The sequence below is a fragment of the Podarcis muralis genome, chromosome 3, assembly GCF_964188315.1.
Source record: "Podarcis muralis chromosome 3, rPodMur119.hap1.1, whole genome shotgun sequence".
Taxonomy (NCBI): Eukaryota; Metazoa; Chordata; class Lepidosauria; order Squamata; family Lacertidae; genus Podarcis; species Podarcis muralis.
The window spans coordinates 117,016,918-117,037,949 of NC_135657.1; the positions used below are offsets into that span (position 1 = coordinate 117,016,918).

At 41.1% G+C, this 21,032-nt stretch overlaps 1 protein-coding gene across 3 annotated transcripts; it reads right to left on the bottom strand.

Annotated features, from left to right (window-relative positions):
* Positions 1 to 755: 755 nt before the first annotated feature.
* Positions 756 to 19,771, bottom strand: LOC114593543 (cytochrome P450 2K6-like). Of its 3 annotated transcripts, XM_028721975.2 has the most exons (10): positions 19,646 to 19,771; positions 19,250 to 19,465; positions 17,241 to 17,403; positions 15,363 to 15,512; positions 14,545 to 14,705; positions 13,508 to 13,681; positions 4,810 to 4,951; positions 3,882 to 4,066; positions 3,310 to 3,451; positions 756 to 1,936 (listed from the first exon to the last, which is right to left on the bottom strand). In XM_028721975.2, the coding sequence occupies exons 2-10, from the start codon at positions 19,430 to 19,432 to the stop codon at positions 1,749 to 1,751; spliced, it is 1,488 nt and encodes a 495-aa protein (XP_028577808.2). In that variant the 5' UTR covers positions 19,433 to 19,465; positions 19,646 to 19,771; the 3' UTR covers positions 756 to 1,748. The 3 variants fall into 3 exon arrangements, with proteins under 3 accessions (XP_028577808.2, XP_028577806.2, XP_077782677.1); XM_028721973.2 differs by lacking the exon at positions 19,646 to 19,771 and having other exon boundaries at positions 19,250 to 19,586; XM_077926551.1 differs by lacking the exons at positions 17,241 to 17,403; positions 19,646 to 19,771 and having other exon boundaries at positions 19,250 to 19,376.
* Between the last annotated feature and the right edge of the window lie 1,261 nt (positions 19,772 to 21,032).

Sequence of the window (21,032 nt, forward strand, 5' to 3'; positions counted from 1 at the left end):
TACTGCACTGAAGAACCTGGGACTCTGAGCATTCTGCTAAAGCACCGCGAAGAATTCGCGACAATTTGAAGGCATTTGTTAACATGTGAATACAAGAAACCCGTTTTGTCGGTTGATCTCTATGCCCGAAGCAGAGGCACCAACTTGCGCCCAAGATGTGACACCATGAGCGCACAACATCGCAATGTCGGGAGAGATATGACAAGAGACTGCAAGATGGACCCGAGCCCTATTTATTTATTTCATAACATTCACACACCACTTGGCTGTAAATAAATAAAAAGTGGGTAGGTATCATGGACTGGCTGTGATGGGAGGCAGCAGCTGGGAAACCCCCAGAGGGAGAAGGTTCAGAGCCGGGGCACTGGTGGTGGGATGAGTGGTCAGTGGGAGAAGAGGGAGCTGACTGGGAGGAGGAGGTCTTGGAAGCTGAAGAGATAACAGGGTTTCGTGAGCAGGAAGAAGCTGGGGCAGAGAACAGTTCAGACAGGAGAGGAAGGGAGCCAGGAGACAGAGATGACACAGCCTGCCTCATCCGGGGAGTCTCCCCCTCCTGCTGCGACCAGCTCCTTTCTCCCTGGTCACCCAGAACATGGAGAGAAATGAAGATGGCAAAGTCATGAGACACAAGGTGATGGAGCTGTAGGCTGCTGGGGGAGGGGCCTTAGAGGGCAGTGGGAAGGTGGAGACCTTCAGTCCTCATATGTTGGCAGGAGCTGGAGGCAGGAGTAGGTCAGCAATAAAAACACCACCAGTGCCGGGGAAGTTCACTCTTTATTCAAAGAAAGCAAAACAGTGCTTTCTCCCATCCAGTTTTTCCATATTACCATCACCTCCCTCCCCCCAATTTTTAAAATAGAATTTCTCCACAGAGTAAGTTATGCATCTGAAAGTGAATGAAATTTATTTTTATTGGCTAATATATTCCATATCTTTCTAACAGACTTAACTGTTTCAAGAGTTGTTTGAACTTTCAAATATCTTGATCCTAATGCTGCCCAACCTCCCAAAGGTGCTTTGTATTTATGTAAAATCATCCAAAGACCCAAAGACGTTTCCTAAACAGGGAGTTGGAAATATGATCTGGATATCAAAATAGGAAGGCCTCTCAGAATATAGATAAATCTGGGGACAATGTTCTTAATCAGATTCTTGATGCAAATTTTAAAAACCAGTGGAATTTATCATTGGACTTAACGGTCAGGGGTCCCTTTACCTTTTCACATGGAAAGACTTAATCTATTTTTTTACCTGTAGACTTGCTATACCTGTGGCCCTCAGTTAAAATCTGAGCCTCTTGATCAGAGTGGGGAGAAACACCTGCATTTGACTACTCCTTTTTGACCATCCATTGCTTAAATCTTTGTTTTTAAAAGTGCCTTTCATATAGAATCACATGATGACGCAATAAAATACAAGGAATGAAGTGGCTTGACACAAAATATATATATTATATATATTACTGGTATATATATTATAGTAGGTATTTCCCCCCCCCCCCGAACAGAATCAAATAAATTTCAAAATTAAATTCCTAGGCTGAACTAAAGCACTACAATTAACACGGAATCATATTTACTACAAACATTAAGCAGAACATAGTGTGCAACACTTAATTTTTGTGACACATCATGGGCCAATCCGACTGGAAGTCTAGTGAACCAAAATGTCCATGGTTAATAAGGGTGTTTAAAAAGCGGTTTGCGTTGGACACACAGGGAGGATAAGCAACGCATGAACTTTGCATATTATGAACGTGGCAGAGCACAGAGTTGGTGGGGCATGGGAGGTGTTGTGAACCCAACAGCAGGGGTCAAATCCAGGTCATCTTCAGATGTTCCAGGAGGTAGCTGGAATGTGAATCTCTGCAGCAGACTTGTGAAGAAGAGGAAGAGCTCCATTTTGGCAAGATTCTCACCTAAACATGCTCTCCGACCTGTAAGGAAGCGCAAGCAGCATTGAAACTGGGCTCATGGCTTACTAAATAACATTTTATTGACTTATCTATAATGGAATGCATCAAACTGCTTACTGCTTGAAATTTCATAATGATACCATTCTAAAATGCAACAAGAATGAACGCTAATCTTGAAGAAATGCATGTTCTCCAAGTGTCCCAATTCTCCAGTGACAGTCCCACAACGCATGCTCTGCTGCTGAGCTTGGGGAGAAGTATGAGCCAGCACTTGCCCCTCCGTAGCAGCTGCTGGAAGATAGGATGTGGCCTCTTTCTAAAATGTGTTTATCGGTGTGTGTTTTTCCTTTTGTAAATCTACCAAAAGAGTAAAATCAGATTGGGGCTAAGCGGTTTTCTCAGGACAGTGGAGGGTGCAAGTTGTCAGTCCTGTTGGTTTAGAAATGGCAGCAGTCGACTTCTTCTGACGGGGGGCAGGGGACCACAAATGGTCTTTCGAGGAGGGTGAGTTGGATGGGTATGAAAAATGTCCTGATTTTTATCTGAGGAATGTTGGCAAATATGCAAAAGATGAACTCCCAGCAAGAAGCATTCTACAGGGCTGAAAACCAAGGGGAGTGAATGTTTTTCAGCCCATGGTCTGAGAGTTTCTTGTACCCTAATCCTCCAAACAGCCTGTATCCATTCTCCACCACAGCAAGCAGGTGGCATTATCATAGATCAATGGCACATTCCAGCCAGGCAAAAGCCCACGTGGGGAGCACATAGCAGGTCCACTGAAAGCCAAGTTCTGAGGGTGGTTAGACAGCCTTGAAGAGTCCAATTTGGCCACTGGCCCAGAGGTTGCCCTACTGAAAATGAATAATGTTGGGTATCTTATTGCCGTTCTAAATGGCAGATATAAGTGCTCCCAAGTTTGTCACTGGGTCCTCCATCAAAGTTTTATTTTATGTTAATATACTTAACGGATATTAACGCGGGTGGCGCTGTGGGTTAAACCACAGAGCCTAGGACTTGCCGATCAGAAGGTCGGCGGTTCGAATCCCCGCAATGACGGGGTGAGCTCCCGTTGCTCGGTCCCTGCTCCTGCCAACCTAGCAGTTCGAAAGCACGTCAAAGTTCAAGTAGATAAATAGGTACCGCTGCTGCGGGAAGGTATACGGCGTTTCCGTGCGCTGCTCTGGTTCGCCAGAAGTGGCTTAGTCATGCTGGCCACATTACCCGGAAGCTTTACCACGGCTCCCTTGGCCAATAAAGCAAGATGAGCGCCGCAACCCCAGAGTCGGTCACGACTGGACCTAATGGTCAGGGGTCCCTTTACCTTTAATATACTTAGGATGGCCTGTTCATTAAGCTCACATTGGATATGTATAAATAGACACAAAATAAGTTACCTGCAGAGAAAGGCATGAATGCATCTTTCTTTATGAACTTTCCTTCAGAGTCCAGAAAGTGCTCAGGATAAAATTGGTATGGCTTTTCCCACTGAGATTCATCGTGCAGCACAGAGGTCAGTAGTGGCACGATGTGAGTCCCCTGCAAAGGAAAAGCAAGAGTTATTTTGAAAATGGATATGGGCTGTCAAGCAAATCGTTATGGTATAGTCCTCAATGTCTTTTTTTTAAAAAAAGCAAGAAATGATCCAGATTTTAAAGCAGAGATTATATACCATTAGCTCCTTAAACAGTCATCATTGGACTGAGAGAATAGTTGACTGAGCCCCTTGCCCAACTTTTCTGGGACGACTCAATAAAGACCTGTATGCAGCGAGGAAGGAAGAAGCAAGTAGGCCCAGACTAGGGAACTGGGGCTCCAACAGGGGCCCCAAGGGGGCAATGGCCCCCTACTTTACAAGGAGGTCAGTGGGGCCTGCTCCTAGGGTTAGCCCAAAGTGTAATGTCCTAATTGATGGAGATATCAATCGCAGTCAGCTGAGCAAAGAATGCAGTTTAATCAAAGTGATTACCTTTGGAATGAAGTAGCCTTTGAGGGTAACATCCACAGTGGTTGCACGTGACAGATTTGTTGGGATAATGTCAGAAAATCTCTGGATCTCATGGATCACTGCATCTACATAGGGCATTTTCGTTCGGTGCTCAATCCTTGGTTGAGAAGATCCAACAACCTTTGCAATTTCTTCTTGGACCTTATCTGGGGGCAGTGGAGCGGGATTTTTTTTGTTAAAATAAACTAATTGGTGGTTTTTTTTTTGTCCCCCCCTCAAATGCCAAACTCAAAAGCATATGTTTGCCATCAACTCATATCTTCAGATTTCCTGGTGTAACTGACAGCTAATTATGCAATGGGACTGCCTGATCTATGAGCACAATCTCACAACATAAGGAAAAGTTGTGGAAGATGCTATTCACCTGAGAATTTTAGTGGAAATACACAATTTGCTTATAGTTATGTAGGAAGCGATAGTCAGAAACATGCGTGCTTGATTACACCCAACATTGGGGGGGGGGGCTGACATGTGTGATGTCACACAGTGAAACTAGGCCCAACAATGCCCACCTGGTTGTGGAATATTGAGGGCCACCCCCCTCATTGAAAATTGTGGGGCTCAGCCCCCCAGCTTCCCAGGCCCCCAGATACAGTGGTACCTTGGGTTACAGACGCTTCAGGTTAAAGACTCCGCTAACCCAGAAATAGTACCTCGGGTTAAGAACTTTGCTTCAGGATGAGAACAGAAATCATGCTACGGTGGCACGGTGGCAGCGGGAGGCCCCATTAGGTAAAGTGGTTCTTCAGGTTAAGAACTGTTTCAGGTTAAGAACGGACCTCCGGAACGAATTAAGTACGTAACCAGAGGTACCACTGTAGTTATGTATAACTAGAATCAAGATATGCTAGCTAGGGTAATGGGAGCCAACCCAATGAAAAGCACTCACTCTGAATTTCAGGATATTTCATCATTAGTAACAGTCCCCAGCGCAGTGTGATAGCAGTGGTCTCCATGCCAGCCGCAAATAAGTTACCCACAACAGCTTTTAGGTTTTCATTGTGGAAATATCCATTTGGCTTGTCCTTCTCCTGGGGTGTAAAAAAAAGAAAAAGAAATTAGCAGATTCCATGTGCAGATATCAAAGTAGCTAGGCAGGGGCTGGGAGGGCACTCACTGGAATGGAAAGAGCAGAGAAGCTGTCTAGGAGTGTAGAAAAATCATACACAGCCAGCACACTCAAATCTCTTTTATCCATGAAAGCATGTCACAGGGTCCCTCGGCCATCAGGTAGCCTCTGTTTAGAGGTGAAGAGAATGGCGAGATTGAGATGCTGGCATTACGGGACGCCATTTTCTACCCTCCGGAAGCGCAGCCCCAGGCTTGCACGTTGCTGCGATTGATTCTCAAACAGTAAGAAAACCAAATTTAATTGGCAATATCTATCGGGATGTGTTAATTTGGAACGATTCGGAAGCAGCGGGGTGCTAAGAAGCTGGTCAGCCTCGTCTGGAATCTTATTTATATGCAAAGATTTCCCACATAGCGGATGAAACAGTGAGTTACCTCAAACGGAATTTTTTAACTTAAAAGAGACATTTATTTAATTTAATAAGGTGGATTTAAGCGGGGAAGGGATAAAACCCTGAACAAGAACTTTTTATTTGTCTTTTTGGTGGACCTCTGGGACTGCAGGTAAAGGAAACTTCTAAGAATTTTTTTTTACTTTCGATTTTAATGAACTGCGTTGTCAATTGTTTGGAAGCCTTCTCTAGTTATTATTGATTTCTTTTTAAAATTTCTCTTTGTGCCAAAGCAGCCTTATGTGGAAGTGAGAAGCCAAACTAGACTGATTTTTTTTTTTAAATTAAGTTTGGTTAATTTTTATGTGGAAACAAGGAGCGGGGAGAAGAAGTTATTCAACCACCCGTCCCTTACTTCTGTTTCTTTGAGGACATGGGAAGGATAGTGAGCATCGCCATTTTTTACTTTCTTTTTTGAGACACCAAATACTTCTTGAGACGTTAGACTGCATCTATAAAAATAGCTTTTTTTCGTTCCTTCCCCTCTCTGACGATTTCTGTTGGACCTCCACTCTTATTTTTGTTTTTGTTTTGATGTGGGCTTAGCTGCTTTGGTGAAGAAAATTGACTGGGACTTCTCCCCCCCCCCCTTTCTTCTTTTTCTTTCTTTCTTTCTTTTTTTGTTTTGTCTCTTCTCTACTATCTGTGTTATAATTTTTGTCTTGCCCTTCCTTATCATTCTTTGAGTTGGTTTGGTGTATGATTTTTTGTTTGGTTTCTCCTTTTAATCTCCCATTTTGGATTTTAATACCTAGCTTTGCCTCTTTTAGTTTTCCCTTTCCTCTCTTTTTCTTTATTTTTATTTTTTATTAGAATATTAGAATATTTCTTCTCAGATATCTTACATTTTAATTTTTAATTTGTCTTTCTGTTTCCTTCTTTGTATTCTGATTCGGTTTTATAATTCAACTTTTCTTTTTTATTGCTTATTTTACTTCCATCTTAATCTGTTATTATCTATTGTTCTGTTTCACCCCCCTTCTCCAGTATGATGGATTATAATTACTTCGTATGATGGATCATAACTAATTTGATTGGATTAGCCAAACAAGTGGCAAGAAAATTTAATCTCCCAATTTTTGGATGATATAAAACTTGATTGGGGATTAGCCAAGCAAGTGGCAAGAAGAATTTTTTTTTAAAAAAACTTTGGATGTTATAATTTTAATTGGAAATTACTAAGACAAGAGAATGTCCCACACACAGAAAAAAGGGAGTGAAAGTGCGACACCTAGGGAAAAGAAGGGGATCCAAACAGGAGATGGAACTGAAAGGAGACATATTAAAGATGCTTGCAGAGATAAGGAGAGATATTAAACAAAGTGAGAAAAACTTAGAGACAAGGTTGGAGCAGATGGATAAAAAAATTGATTTGACAGTTAATGAATTGAAAGGACAAATGAGGGATGTAACAAAGAGAACACAAAGTTTGGAGGAGGGAATGAAAAGAACAAAATTGGAGATGAGAGAGGTAAAGAGGGAAGAGGAAAGGATGAGAGCTGAAGTTTCAGAAATTAATAAAACACAAGAAGGAATATGGGACGCGATTGCTATGAATGTCGTGAGGCAAAGAGAGGCGAATTTGAGATTGAGGTCGTTACCTGAGGTACAAGGGGAGAATATAAGGGAGAAACTGACATCAGAAATTGCTCAGTGGTTAGGCATGGAAGTAGAAGATGTTAGGAAAACCATTCAAAATACATTTCAAATTAAGACAAGATCTGTTAAAGCAAAGAAATTTCCAGGTGACTGTTGAATTATTTTTAAAGACAGAGAAATGAAGAATTTGATATTACAGAAAAATAGAGAAAAAAGATTGAGTATTGATGGGAATTTTATAATCATCTTTAAGGACATTCTACTTTGATTATTGAAAAAACGGGACCCTTACATACCACTGACACAGACTTTGAGGAGAAATCAAATTGAATTTAAATGGGAATTCCCAGAAGGGATTTCCTTTTTTCACAAAGGGAAGAATTTTAAATTCACAAATCCAGATGAAACACAGAAGTTTCTGAGAAGATTCAGGGAACTGGGAAGGGGAGAGGAAGCAGTCGAAGCTGGAGCGGGATCAGGGGAGGGGGCCAGGCGAGACCGGAAAGAGGGGAGAAGGACGACAAAGAAGAACAAGGAGAAAGGGAAGAAAAAGAAGAGGAAGAAGAAGAAGAAGAAAAGGAAGAAGAAGAACAACAGGCTTAAGACTTTAATTTATTTGGTTTATAAAAAGAACACAAGATGGCATTGAAATTATGGACTTGGAATTTTAATGGCTGGACCATAAAGAAGGCTGATCGCTGAAGAATTGATGCTTTTGAATTATGGTGCTGGAGGAGACTCTTGAGAGTCCCATGGACTGCAAGAAGATCAAACGCATCCATTCTTAAGGAAATTAGCTCTGAATGCCCACTGGAAGGACAGATCGTGAAGCTGAGGCTCCAATACTTTGGCCACCTCATGAGAAGAGAAGACTCCCTAGAAAAGACCCTGATGTTGGGAAAGATGGAGGGCAGAAGGAGAAGGGGACGACAGAGGACGAGATGGTTGGACAGTGTTATAGAAGCTACGAACATGAGTTTGACCAAACTGCGGGAGGCAGTGGAAGACAGGAGTGCCTGGCGTGCTCTGGTCCATGGGGTCACGAAGAGTCAGACACGACTAAACGACTAAACAACAACAACAAATATTAATGGGATGAACGATAAGAAAAAATGCAATGAAATTGAATATTATTTGAAGAAGAAGAATTTGGACATCATTTGTTTGCAAGAGACTCATGTGGCGAGAAGACACAAAAAGTATTAATTAATAAAAAACTAGGAAATGAATTTATTTCATCAGACAGAAGCAAGAAGAGAGGGGTGGTGTTGTATATAAAAAATAAATTAGAAGCTCAGCAGATTTTCAAAGATGAGGAAGGTAGGGTTATTGCAGTTCAAGTCAAATGGCAAAGTGAAAAATTTATAATAGTCGGGGTCTATGCACCTAATGGAAATAAAACTGATTTCTACAAAGATTTGGGGGAAAGGTTATTTGAATTTATGGATCAGAAAATCATAATAATGGAAAGGATTAAGAAACAAGATTTGAGCTCCATCTTTAAACAAGGAGGTCTGGCTGGAAGGAACATGGACATTATAGAGAGAGTGCCCCTCCAAGACTTGGTGTTAAATATAAGGGACTTTCAAAGAAACCGGCAGAGAGGGACTGAGAGAGATTTAAGGGCCTCGGACGTGAGGCTGCCAGGCTGATAATAGATGGACTAATGGACAATGGTTCCGGGATCGAAACCGGGGAAGGGAGGGTGGGGTTTGGAAATCCAAAGGGTGTTTGATTTTTTCTACTCTGTTTTTAATTTTGTGTTGTTATTAGTATAAGAATGGGGAATTCGTGGAAGGGAAACAGGGTCGACCTTAGAAAAAGCTTTCAAATATAAATGATTGAGGTATATAAGTTAAAAGTTGATATATAAAGTGAACTAAATATAATAACAAATTAAGGTTAAAAATATAATATAAATAAATATAATAACAAATTAAGGTTAAAAAATTAGGGATAAGAACTTGTTGGATAAATATTTGGACATGGAATACAAGAAGGGGAGGTGAGGGGAAGTCGCGGAAAAAAGTTATTGAAAATGGGATTGTAAAGGATGAATCTTTTTTCCTTTTTTCTTTTTTTCCCTTTTTCTTTTTTGTATTATTCGAAACTCTAATAAAATATTATTTTTTAAAAAAGAAAATCATAATAATGGGAGATATGAATGGAGTGGTGTCAATGGAAATGGATAGATTGAGAGCAAGTGGGAAAGTTAAGGAAGGGAGATTACCCAAGACTTTCTTTTCTATGATTGAGAACTGTAATTTGATAGATATTTGGAGATTAAGACACCCATTAGAAAAGCAATTTACTTACCACTCAGAAGCAAATCAGTCAATGTCAAGAATCGATCAGGTTTGGATTTCTAGTGAATTAACACCATGAATTTTAAAAATTTAAATACAACCAAAGGTACTTTCGGATCACAATGTAATAAAGTGTGTTATTAAAGGAATAGAAGAAAAATCCTTTCGATGGAGAATAAATGAGAGTCTTTTAGATGATCAGAAAATAATAGAAAAGGCACCTAAGAACTTAACAGACTACTTTGTGAATAACTGTAATAAGGGTATGAAAACTAGTATAGTATGGGATGCCAGCAAAGCTGTGATGCGAGGTTTTTTTATTCAGCAGAATACGATCAAAAACAAATTTAGAGAAAAAGGGAGAAAAGAAATTTTAAAACAAATAATGGAAAATGAGAAGAATTTAATTAAAAAACCAAATGATTTGAAAATAAAGCAAAATATTAAAATATTACAAACTCAATTTGCAATGATAATAAATAAAGAAGTAGAATGGAATATCAAAAGAATGAGACAGAAACATTTTGAATTTGCAAATAAGTCTGGAAAATGGCTGGCATGGCAAATTAAGAAAAGAAAGGAACAGAATGCAATTAATAAAATTATTATAGATGGAAAAGAAATAGATAAGCCGAAAGAAATTAGGAAAGGATTCGTGGACTTTTACAGACATTTATATAAAAGAACTGAGAAAAGTGACATTAAAAAAATAGAAGAATTCCTGAGGAAAAAGGAGGTGCAGAATATCCCGACTGATAAAAAAGACAGGCTGAACGACCCAATTGACGTAGAGGAAATTAAAGAAGCTATATAAAAGAATTGAAAAGTGGGAAGACACTGGGACCGGATGGATTTACTGCAAGATCTTATAAAGAAATGAAACACACCCTACTTGTACCAATGAAAGAAGTTATGAATAATATATTAAAGAAGGAAGAATTACCAGAAACACGGAAAGAAGCATATATTACATTTATTCCGAAGCAGGACTCCGATTTAATGCAAGTAAAGAATTATCGGCCAATTTCGTTGTTGAATAACGATTATAAATTATTTGCAAGTATATTAGCGAACAGGATGAAAAAAATATTGAAAGAAATTATACATAAAGATCAGGCAGGTTTTCTTCCTGGCAGACAGATGAAAGATAACAGAAGAAATATAGTGAATATAATTGAATATCTGACAGCCAGGAATGAAAAACAAGCAATGTTAATTTTTGTGGATGCTGAAAAGGCCTTTGATAATATATCTTGGGAATTTATGTTAAAAAATTGGAATCTATGGACATGGGTCAATTCTTCCTAAATGGATTAAAAGTTATATATACTGAGCAAAAATCAAAACTAATTGTAAATAACATAATAACAGAAAACATTGCAATTACTAAACGTACAAGACAAGGGTGTCCTCTTTCACCATTATTATTCATATTGGTACTGGAAGTTCTTTTAAGATCTATAAGGAGAAATGAGTTAATAAAGGGTGTTACAGTCGGTCAAAATGAATATAAGGTAAAAGCCTTTGCTGATGACTTGGTATTAACAATTGAAGATCCATCAATAACTATTAAGGAAGTAATAGAGGAGATAGAACAGTTCGGTCAAGTGGCAGGTTTTAAATTAAACAAAAGGAAAACTAAGATGATTGCTAAAAATATGGAACAGGAATTGGTTGAAACGTTGCAGCAACAGATAGGTATAGAAGTGGTAAAGAAAGTTAAATATTTAGGAATTTGGTTAACTCCCAAAAATATTGATCTGTATCAAAATAATTATACACCAATGTGGAATAGTGTCAAAAGAGATCTAGAGGTATGGGGAAGGTTGAAATTATCATTTTGGGGAAGGATTTCACCGATAAAGATGAATGTGCTACCAAAGATGTTGTTCTTGTTTCAGACAATTCCAGTAATAAAAGGGGCAGCAATATTTAAAGAGTGGCAGAAGATAATTTCAAGATATATCTGGCAGGGCAAAAAGCCGAGAATACAATTTAAGTTACTAACAGATGCTAAGGAAAGAGGAGGCTTCGCCCTGACGGACTTGAAATTATATTATGAAGCATCGTGCCTCTGTTGGTTGAAGGAATGGATGAAATTAGAAAATACAGAATTGCTGGACTTAGAAGGTTATGATAATAGATTTGGATGGCATGCATATCTATGGTATGATAAGAAAAAAGTCCATAAAGGATTTGGAAACCACATATTTCGAAGATCTCTTATAGAAATTTGGGACAGGTATAAAAGCCTTCTGGAACCAAAAATACCACATTGGTTGTCACCATTAGTAGTGATGTGTGTAAAAAAGGTCAATACGAGTGGGAAGTGGATAACATATGGGAAACTAATAATTAGAGAAGGAGGAAAATGGAAATTGAAACCATACGAGGAGGTGAAAGAGTATGTTAACGATTGGTTACATTATTACCAGGTGAATGAAATATTTAAACAGGATGTTAAAGAAAAAGGTTTCTCTGGAAAAGAATCGAAGTTTCAACAAGAAATATTGAATAATGATTTTAAAATTTTGTCTAAAATGTATAAATTACTGCTTGAGTGGCACTTGAAAGATGAGGAGGTAAAATCAGTTATGATTCATTGGGCAAAAGATTTTGGATATAACATACAGTTAAGTGATTGGATAAAACTGTGGAAAGAAGGTTTGAGATTTACCACATGTAATGCATTAAAAGAAAATGTGATGAAGACGGTGTATAAATGGTATATCACACCAGTTAAGTTAGCAAAAATGTATAAAGTGAGTAATAAATATTGGAAATGTAAAGAAAAAGAAGGATCATTTTACCATATGTGGTGGGAATGTAAAAAAGTGAAATGCTTTTGGGAGATGATATATAACGAGTTGAAAAAAATGATGAAATATACTTTTATAAAGAAGCCAGAAGCATTTCTTTTGGGTATTGTTGGAACTGATATAAATAGAAAAGACTGTAAGCCTTTTTTATATGCGGTAACAGCAGCAAGAATATTACTGGCCCAAAAATGGAAACAAGAAGAACTACCAACGTTAGAGGAATGGAGGATGAAACTAATGGACTACGCAGAATTAGACAAGCTAACAGGAAGGATCTGAAACCGGCGGGACAAGAGGTTCACCGAAGACTGGACTAAATTTATGGAGTATTTGAAAAATATTTGTGATGATCAAATTATGTTTGTAGGTTTACAAGAAGTTCTGTGAGGAGTAATTTAAGAAATATTGTAAAAATGGAAAGGGGGAGATGATTTGTTAAGAAAAGTAAAGGCAATATTAAGTCAAGAATTGCAGGAGAAGTGATTAGGACAGAGGATTATCAGAGGTGTTGAAGGAAGTCCAAATAAGAATATGTATGTAAGAATTTGTGTGGTATGTCTTTAAAAAATTTTGTACATTAAAATTAATAAAAATATTTTGAAAGAAAGAAAGAAAGAAAGAAAGAAAGCATGTCACAGGCTGAAGAAAGGAGCATGGTGCAAAAGAAATACTGGGGGGGGGGGAGCATGATGTGTTGGACTAGTCATGGAATCATGGAATCATAGAGTTGGAAGGACCCTGAGGATCATCTGTTCCAAACATCTGCAGTGTAGGACTGCAGCTGTCCCTTACAGGGATCGAATCTGCAAGCTTGGCATACGCAGCAACGTGTTCCAACCAACTAAGCTACCGTATCTCAAAGGTTGTTTTTTTCTTTTTCTTTTGAGAGGAGCGGGAGTCTCACTGGAAAACAGCCCTACAAGCAATCAGGTCACAGACTCCAGATATTAGCCAAAGCTTTATAGAGCAAAAATAAAATAAAATGTGCAGAGTACAGTGGTACCTTGGGTTACATACACATCAGGTTACATATGCTTCAGGTTACAGACTCCGCTAACCCAGAAATAGTGCTTCAGGTTGAGAACTTTGCTTCAGGATGAGAACAGAAATCGTGCAGTGGCGGCGCAGCAGAAGCAGGAGGCCCCATTGGCTAAAGGGGTGCTTCAGGTTAAGAACAGTTTCAGGTTAAGAACGGACCTCCAGAACGAATTAAGTACTTAACCTGAGGTACCACTGTATATTAGACACCAGCTCACATGGAAATGCATTTTTAAAACGTGAAAATTTCAACACTTGAAAGTATAAAAAAAATTATTGGTGGGCTTAAAAGACTCCATTACCTCTTGCTGTTTCAGAAGAAATGAATCAATCAAGCTCCTTTGGTCATTTTTATCCAGATCTCTGAGGTGTTGTATGAAGGTGACATTTATGAAGGCATGCATCTCATCTCTGTTGTGAAGGATAGTTTTACGGGCTCCCAAAAGCGAGCCAAGAGCAGGAAATATATTATACAGCTGTAAGGATAAAATACAACAAAGAGTAAAGCTCAGTGCTTAATTCTCAGGTGGTACTCCAAATATCTCATCTTCCACAGAGGAATAAACAATGACACAGAACAATAATGTATTTGGGTTGGAGCAACGTTGAGTCAATATCCCTTAGAGGCCAAGGCTGGAGGCCATTTTCTAATGTGCTGTTGTAGTTATGGAGCCCCCTTGTACTTGTGGATTAGCAGTTTGCTCAGATGTGGACAAGCACCTAGACAGAGGTCAACCAGAAGTGGCCAGGGGCAGCAGACCCATGGTGTCACTCACAGTGCTGCCACAATACAGGGCACTGTGGCAGCAGCCATGGTGGCATGGGCAAAACTGAGATATGGCTGGCAGTGGTGCAACAGCAGGGACAGGGAAGCGATTGGATCTGCCACCTGAGGCAAATTGCTTCACCTCGCCTCATGTCAGGAACCACTTCCATTCATCATTAGTAACTGGAGAATTAATGTCTCTTTGTCACTTCTGCTCAAAAATGAAGGATGATTGATCTAAACTGAATAATTATTTATATTATTTGGCCAATATACCTTTACTTTGGAAGGTGAGTATTAATTTCTCTGCTTTCCTTAATACCTGAAGATTGCAATTCCTTTCTACTAATACTTTCCCTTGCAAATATGCAATACCTCTCCCCTCCTAAAAGCTGCACAAAGACAGCTGAGTGAGGACCTTTGGAAGGAAATGTTGTCCTGGGATCTTACGCAACTCATATTTCTCAAGATGTGTTTTGCAGTGAAGCTCAAACAATATGGAAATGCACACACATTGAGTATTCTGTGAAAACAACGAACTATTTCTTTTCCATTTGAAAAAGCTTAGATTACCATGACAGAGGGGCTTCCAAAAAGCCGGACATTTTCATTGACCAACTTCAGAAGCTTTCTAAATGTGGAATCTTCGTATTCAAATCGCTTGTTTAGTAGGATGGACACAATGATATTGGCAACAGCGGCATTCATAATTGTGGTGGTTTCAAATGGTTGTCCTATACATAAATATTAAACAATGTTCAGATAAAATACCAATTAGAATAGCTCTTCTCTGTGTTAGGTTCCTACCAATGTATTGAGCACATTTATTTTAGAAACTGATCCTAAATTCTGGTGTACTTGAAGATATCTGAGTTAAGCAACTCTAAAAAGAGTCATGGGCAGTATATACCTAAGCAGAGGTCTTCATCCTTTTTGAGACCATTACTCCCTTGACCAACTACCTTCTTTCTATGGTTTTCCTGGGGGGCAAATGCACTCCAAGCCTCAGGAGCCAGTTATGTCACCCCTTGCCTGCAGAGCCGGCGGCCTCTCACCCTTTTCCAAACACCCTCCCTCATGAAGTGTTCCCTCAGCCTCTTCTCCTCTCCCCTCTCCTTGTGAGCTTGTAGCCAGGGCTGCTGCAACAAACAGCTGTGCAAGCCTTTGGGAGGCAGAGATGCGAGAGGGAATCATAGGAGGAAGGACAGGAAAGAGGGACAGAGGCCAGCATTACCTCACACTGACCTGAACACTGCAGATTGGTTACTTCTTCACCGGGAGTCCTGGTTACTATAATTCTGAGAGTTAGCAATATGTATATAACACAATATTGTGGGCATCTAATGTAGTGTTGTTTTGCCCTGGAGGAGTAGAGGGAAACACTAACCCACCTTGGTAAGATTCAAATGTCTTAATCAGGACACTGCATTCTTCCAGAATTCTGTCCTCTATGGACCTTTTCCCCATGCCATAGTCCCGTAATGTGCTTAGTGAGAACCGCCGCATCACTTTCCAGGTTTCACCATGTGAAAAAAGAACACCTGAAGAGCAGAGATCAAGTTTCAAGTTATCATGGCCACAATTATATGTTTTGGCTTATCTCACCCTTCTTCTGTGGAACTGAGGATGCCTCTCAGCTGGTCCCTCATCCGGCCTCTGATAAGAAAGACACACACTCTCCAGAACTTCAGCAATATCCCTATGGGTTGTACCCTCAGAACACGATTGCACAGGGGGTTCTCCAGTTTACTGCCCTTCAGAGGTAATGGCACATTATCTTATGACCAGATTCTCCTATTCCCTCAACACTACTCTTTTGCTGGCAGTGACAAAGACATCTGGCATTATCCATCCAATGGCTGCAGCTACACTGGTCGATTGGCAGGCTGTCCTCCAAGCTATAATTGAAACTAATAATCAGTTCTATGAACCTTTTGGCACAGGTTCTATATTGCTATGATAACTACCGTATTTTTCGCACCATAGGACGCACTTTTTCCCTCCTAAAAAGCAAGGGAAAATGTGTGTGCGTCCTATGGAGCGAATGCAGGGGGGAGGCAGGCGGGAAAAGCCCTCAAGAGCCGCACACAAGCTTCGTGCGCTCTTGCGGGCTTTTCTCCAGGAGGGAGAAGGGACTGACTGGCCGAAGCAGTCCCTTCTCCCTCCTGGGGGAAAAGCCCCCAAGAGCGGCGCCCTCTTTAAAGGCTGTGCGGCTCCTGCAGGCTTTTCTACGGATTCCCCCACCTCCCAGAAAAGCCAGGAGAAGCCGCACAGCCCCTTTAAAGAGCGTGCGGCTTCTGCGGGAGGTGGGGGAAGCTGCAGCAGATTCCCTCCTCCCGGGCTCCCTTTGAAGCGGCAATGTGGGCGGGGAGCAGCTTACACTCGTGTAAACAGCTCCTCTCCCACTTTCCTCCTTCAAAGCAACCACGGAGGAGGGAAGGAAGGGGACCATGGATCCTCCGCTGCTCGAGGCTTCAGCGGATTCCCTCCTCCGTGATTGCTTTGAAGCGGCAATGTGGGAGGGGAGCAGCTTACACTCGTGTAAGCAGCTCCTCTCCCACTTTCCTCCTTCAAAGCAACCACGGAGGAGGGAAGGAAGGGGACCATGGATCCTCCGCTGCTCACGGCTGCAGCGGATTCCTCCTCCTTGATTGCTGGGAGCTTCTCTGGGCAGGAATTCCCTCAGCTTAAGTGGGGTGGGGGAAGTGTGGCAGGGGGGTAGCTACCTAGACACTGAAGCCACATGTCTCTCAGATGAAAATTGGGAGTGGGCATTGTGTGAAGTGGCTGTGGATCTCCTGCCGCAGAACTGTAGGACTGTATAGAGTTGGGAGGGCCACCCAAGGGTCATCTAGCCCAGCCCCCTCACAATGTAGGAATCACAGCTAAAGAACGCCAGGCAGATGGTCCCCCAACCGCTGCTTAAAAGCCTCCAGTGGTGGAGACCCCAAACACCTTCCGAGGTCATAGAATTGCAGGGTTGGAAGGGAACCCCAGGAGTCATCTAGTCCAGCCCCGGTGGACAGCGGGCACGATCCATCTCGTTGTGCAAGGCTAAAGATGCTGCTCAAGGCTAAAGAAGAAGCCAAGGCAGTGAGCGGGATGGATCGCGCTTGCTGCCTTGTCTTCTTCTTTAGCTATAATATTTTTTCCTTGATTTCCCCCTCTAAAAACTTGGTGCGTCCTGTGGTCCGGTGCGTCAAATAGAGCGAAAAATACAGTAAATTTCACAAACAGCACAAGCTATTATACAGAAGGAAAGGACTCACCAAAGCCCCTTGTAAACTCCTCAAAAATTGGGATGAGGGGTCTCTCTGCAAATGCGTCAGCCTGATTCACCAGAGCCTCCTTGACTGTCTCATACCCTGTCAGCACCACCATTTTCTGGAATCCCATTTGGATGCGGAAGATGGGGCCATGTTCTTTTGACAACTGGAGTTCAATGACCAAAAGAGAGAAACATCAAATAAATCCCCCTAAACATACATAGATACTCTCTCAGATCTGAAATAAAAACTGATTTAATTTACATGATTGCATGGTATAATTCATCAACTTAAAATGTCTAAGCATTGTCTATCACATGGGTGCCTTTAGCAAGAGGAGTAACTTCAAATTATTAAGAAGAAAGTGCAGTAAGACGGCAAATTCTGCAGCTCTTCTATTTTATTTGGAGATGTTGTTGTTGTTTAGTCGTTTAGTCATGTCCGACTCTTCGTGACCCCCTGGACCAGAGCACGCCGGGCACTCCTGTCTTCCACTGCCTCCCGCAGTTTGGTCAAACCCATGCTGGTAGCTTCGAGAACACTGTCCAACCATCTCATCCTCTGTCGTCCTTTTCTCCTTGTGCCCTCCATCTTTCCCAACATCAAGGTCTTTTCCAGGGAGTCTTCTCTTCTCATGAGGTGGCCATTGGAGCCTCAACTTCATGGATCACTGCCTTGCAGTGGCAAAGGGGCTTGAATAACTCAGAGAAGCTATGAGCTATGTCGTGCAGGGCCACCCAAGATGGACAGGTCATAGTGGAGAGTTTTGACCAAACGTGATCCACCTGGAGCAGGAACCGGCAAGCCACCCCAGTATCCCTGCCAGAAAAACTCCATGGACAAAGACAACAGGCATATTTGGAGATAATTGTGAGCAAATAAAGTTGAAAACTGATGTGAATTTTCCTTCCTTAACAAATTGAAAGTTTGAATCATAGAATTGTAGAACTGGAAGGGACCACAAGAATCATGTAGTCCAACCCCCTGAAATGTAGGAATCCTTTTGCCCAACGTGGGATCGAACCCACGACCCTGTGATTAAGAGTCCCCAGCTTGATCAACTGAGCTATCAGTTCTGGCTGCTCAGAATTAGGCTCCTCAGTTTCACCCGAGGAGTGCCGGTGCTTTCCAATATTGCCTTTAGCTAAAATTACCCTGGATTTAATCTAATATAATTTTTTACACCTGCCTAAAGAATCCTGGGAACTGTGGGTGTTGCGAAGAGATGAACATTCTCAATAAGAACATAATTTCAGACATGGGCGCACTTAAAAGCCCACATTCAGCAATATAATTGCTTTGTTTTGTTTCACGTAAGATAATTGTGAAAATTTGAGTGGATTCTAAAATGAAGTATTTAGAAGTGCTGGCTTCACACTGAAAAGTTCGATAATTTTGCAGCTAATTTTTGCGGATAAGGCTGGTTAAGGTTAAGGTAAAGGGACCCCTGATTGTTATAGACAACTCTGGGGTTGCGGTGCTCATTTTGCTTTCAGGCCGAGGGAGCCAGCTTTTGTCTGCAAACAGTTTTCCGGGTCATGTGGCCAGCATGACTAAGCCACTTCTGGCGAACCAGAGCAGCGCATGGAAACGCCGTTTACCTTCCCGCTGGAGCGGTACCTATTTATCTACTTGCACTTTAACGTGCTTTCGAACTGCTAGGTTGGCAGGAGCAGGGACCAAGCAACGGGAGCTCACCCTGTCGCGGGGATTTGAACTGCTGATCTTCTAATCGGCAAGCCCTAGGCTCTGTGGTTTAGACCAGGCTGGTTGTGGCATTCCTATTCCCCTCCTCCTCCAGTGACCCAGTCCCTCCACTGCACAGATCAGCTATCAGCCTAAACCATAACAGCAATCACACACAAAAGGAAGAAAAAACCAAATAAGCCATACTTGACAGAGTTTTATCATTTTTGCATATCTGCATATATGAGATGGAACACTGACATCTACCTGGCCTAAAAAGATCCACAGAATCTTTGCCTTGCTGCAGAAAGAACAGAAAACGTTACCTTTAACATTGTTCTGTAAGGTCTCTTCAGATCCATCATGTGGAGATTCCCAACAAGTGGTAAAGGTGTCGGACCTGGTGGGAGATTTTTGGAGCTCCTATTCCAGAAACTGCCCCATTTCCAAATGAATATAATTGTAAGGATGAGCAGGAATAATGCTGGAATCTGTTCAGTCCAATCCATTTCTTTTCAGTGAGCAAATTTCTGAAGCGATTACTGTGAAAGTCACAACATCGTTTGATCAAGGACAATGTCCGCTGGCTGAAATGAGCAGCAAATATACTAGGAACTGTCTCTAATGAATCATTTCATTCAATGAATTGCCTTCCACTCTACCCCCCCCCCCGACTTTATTGCAATCTAAGCTTGATGATTCAACTTTCCCTTTATACTTACTTGAGCAGGGGTGTTTTCTTCCTGAAATGAAAACATCGTTCAGCAGGTTCAACCTCTTTTGTATTCTAGGGAAGTCCAATGTTCAGGTTTAAAACAACATTATAGAATCACAAAACTGGAGAGTTGGAAGGAACCCAAACAACCGTTAAGAAATCCTCTTGTGTAATTATTGAACTAGTGAGATATTTATGAAATAGTTTCAGAACCTCTTGAACTTCTTCTTTACAAATATTCTGCTATTCAGCATGTGTGTGTAACTAGTTTAGTTAATTAATATACTGGTGGAAGCAAAATAGGGAGATGCTCCCTGGGAAATACTGCACAAATATTTTGTGTGTGTGTGTGCAATTTTCTGCACTATGCAGCATGGCCCTCTTCTGTCAGTCATCTCTGGAACTATTTGCTTCATAAACAAACTTGTGTTATATACTTCCTCTTGGCTTGTGTAACATTGTGGTTTAGCTGATGATGATGTCTTTTATTTATAGTTGTTCTTGATCCTTAGGGTCCCTGGGCAGATTACAGTCATTTTAAGCACATGCTGTTCTGCATCTGGTGGCAGGAGGCTCAGGTGTTGACAGGCGGTTACCACGGTATCAGAGCAGGTACTGGCTTGTTTTGTGTCTTAGGACTTATCTGTGTGAGATTACCAGCCTCATACAACCAGCATGCTAATGCATGAATGGGTTAAAGCCATAGAGTAAGCTGTCCTGCCAGGTTTAGTTAGGTCACTTCCCCTCACCTTGGAAGATATCGAAGCCTGTTGTTGTACCTCAGCCTGCCTGAGAAGCTCAGTATGTAAAAGAAGTCAGAGCTGGTTGCTCACAAGCCATTCTTGAGTTCCTATACCAATAATTTAAAAACGTTCACCACTTTGAATCTTAGCCAGGTTTTACTGCCTGTGTCTTTTCTGACTGATGTATGGAAAAGCACATGAACCTGACCTTTGTAAATAAACCAGTTTTTAACGTATCAAACTTGTGGTTTTTTCTTACGCAGAGGGAAGAAGAAAGTTTTGGAATTCACAAGGATATATTTTAAAGGTGTAATGGCCTATAATTCCACACTTTACTTTGCTGCGTATTTTGTAATTTTAAATGTCTGCTGGAGTTCTCTCATCAAAGAGTACTTGCCCCTAACTCAGATCTTGGTACCCAGAAATTCTAGTGCGTCCAGGGAAGAATACTTTAGTAGACATTTCGGCATTTAAAATGATTTTTTAAAACCTGACTTTAAAAACGGTGAAAGATTGCCCTTCCCCATGGTTTCACTCAGCCATGAGACTCCATGTTGTATTTGTTTTTGTTTTTTGTTCTTTTATTATTCTGAGGTTTCCTCCCACATTGTAGAGTTTTGAGAACAATCTCTTATTTTCTGCATTGTTCCT

Coding starts and splice junctions, on each gene's coding strand:
- LOC114593543 (XM_028721975.2), bottom strand. CDS start 19,432: ATGGATTGGACTGAACAGATTCCAGCATTATTCCTGCTCATCCTTACA. Junction 4,952..13,507: donor TTCTTCTGAAACAGCAAGAG/GTAATGGAGTCT, acceptor TTTACACCCCAG/GAGAAGGACAAGCCAAATGG. Junction 1,937..3,309: donor ATTCATGCCTTTCTCTGCAG/GTAACTTATTTT, acceptor GCTTCCTTACAG/GTCGGAGAGCATGTTTAGGT.